Source organism: Phytophthora parasitica (genome assembly GCF_000247585.1).
Source record: "Phytophthora parasitica INRA-310 unplaced genomic scaffold supercont2.57, whole genome shotgun sequence".
Lineage (NCBI taxonomy): Eukaryota > Oomycota > Peronosporomycetes > Peronosporales > Peronosporaceae > Phytophthora > Phytophthora nicotianae.
The window spans coordinates 400,306-401,911 of NW_008649043.1; the positions used below are offsets into that span (position 1 = coordinate 400,306).

At 48.2% G+C, this 1,606-nt stretch overlaps 2 protein-coding genes across 2 annotated transcripts in view; both read left to right on the plus strand.

The window, feature by feature from the left end:
• Positions 1-65: 65 nt before the first annotated feature.
• Positions 66-663, plus strand: PPTG_16485 (hypothetical protein; the record flags this gene model as incomplete). The annotated part of the gene is made up of 3 exons (XM_008914024.1): positions 66-93; positions 354-409; positions 460-663. 3 exons carry the CDS (start codon positions 66-68, stop codon positions 661-663), a joined length of 288 nt encoding a protein of 95 aa, XP_008912272.1.
• Positions 664-1,235: 572 nt separating this feature from the next.
• The window catches only part of PPTG_16486 (hypothetical protein), a gene marked incomplete at its 3' end in the record, with an annotated part of 3,647 nt that continues 3,276 nt past the window's right edge, over positions 1,236-1,606 (plus strand). The window contains exon 1 of the mRNA XM_008914025.1: positions 1,236-1,489. Within this exon, the coding sequence (XP_008912273.1) occupies positions 1,268-1,489 (222 nt within the window). The 5' untranslated portion in view covers positions 1,236-1,267. The remainder of the gene's footprint in view (positions 1,490-1,606) is intronic.

Below are 1,606 nucleotides of genomic sequence, written 5' to 3' on the forward strand. Positions count from 1 at the left end.
CTTTGCACTCGAAGTACCAGCAGGCTCATGCCGAGGCTCTCGAGGTGAATGTGTTGTCGCACCGTATGCAGCGGTTCGCTGTTTGGTTCGGTGGTTAGTCGCTCTCGATCAATTACTTGCTGCGCTGGTGGCCGAAATAAAGAAAACTTAGAAAATACAAAATGTAGTAGAAGTATCATAGAGAACGCACACGAAATTCGCTCAGCTTCGCTAGCCCAGCGCTCTCTATCAAAATTCAAGTGCTCCGTTTCGACTGTAATAAAATTACACAATGTTAGTGGGCTAGTCAATAAGATATTAACACATCGTAGTGTACTTACCCGTTGCCTTTGCCTTTGCTGCTATTTTAATAGCACCAGCTATTGCGTGCCTTGGCTTCCGGACCCACGTTATCATCTCCAGGAAAGCGGTACGTCCTGGAATAAGGAGATGTATGATGTTTACGGGCGCTGCGTACAGCCCGAAGAGCCCCGCCAAGATCAAGAGGAAGAGGGCCGTCTCGTGAAGATCGAGAAGACGCTTGCGCGACGAGAGGGCCTCCTGCAAGCAATAGCCGCCAATGTTGGTGTGGAAATTGACGACGACGACTTAGCCCCCGTGCCACCGTCGGAGAGCGAGGAGCAGGCCACACGGCCTTCCGAGAGCATGGAACAGCCAACGTAGAGCGCGGACCAAGCAACGCAGCTACCGGAGTGCGTGCAGCCAGCCGTGCGGGCTCCAAAGAAATGAGGTGCCGAGCCAGCACGAAAGAAGCCGACCCGTCGCTCTAGCCGAAGCAAGTAACGCGAAATTAACACGATTTGACATGGCGCATTCAATCACACGTTTTCACATAAACAGTCTTTAACACAAATTAACACGGTTATGCAGGTTACTTGTCTTCCCTTAACCTCCTAAAACATGTTTCGCTGACGGGTCACAAAGGCCTTGAGATTTGTATGGTGACTCAGGCTGTGACTCATAGCTAAAAAAAAAAAAGCCGACGCCGCCTCTATGCCGATTTTTCTCTGCATGGATGCTATAAAATCTTTCTTCATGAACTGTATGTACATCTACACTGTATGGGGCGTCGCTACTGTCCGACGTTTCTGCACACATTCACAGTTGCAATGGTATATGTTAGTAAACCACAGTCTCCTGCAATTTCGTAAGTAATCGATTGCTTGCTGTACCGTTCCATGGAGTTAATTCAAAACAGTTTTCGTTACATTCACTTGGCATTTTCATCCAAACTACACAAAACCAAACGCCATTACGAATCTAAATCATGCGTCGGTGCTTTATCGTGCTCGTGACCGTGATCTCCTTCCTCGCCATCGATACTATCTCGGCCACCCGATCTACTGATGCCGCTGAACTAAAAGCGAAAGCTGCACGAGCCCTCCGAGCGGAACGAAAGCAATCCGAAACACTCAAATCGGGCGAAGAAGAGAGAGGCATTGTGACGAAGTTGGCGGTTGGGTTAAAAGAGAAACAGCGTAAGAACTTTGTGAGGTTCCAGTCGATATTCATCTACACTGATGATATAGGACAGAAGATTCCCCAGAAGGGAATCACTCCTGACGAAGTCTACAAGTATCTGAAGCTTCACAAACCGAAAAAAAAA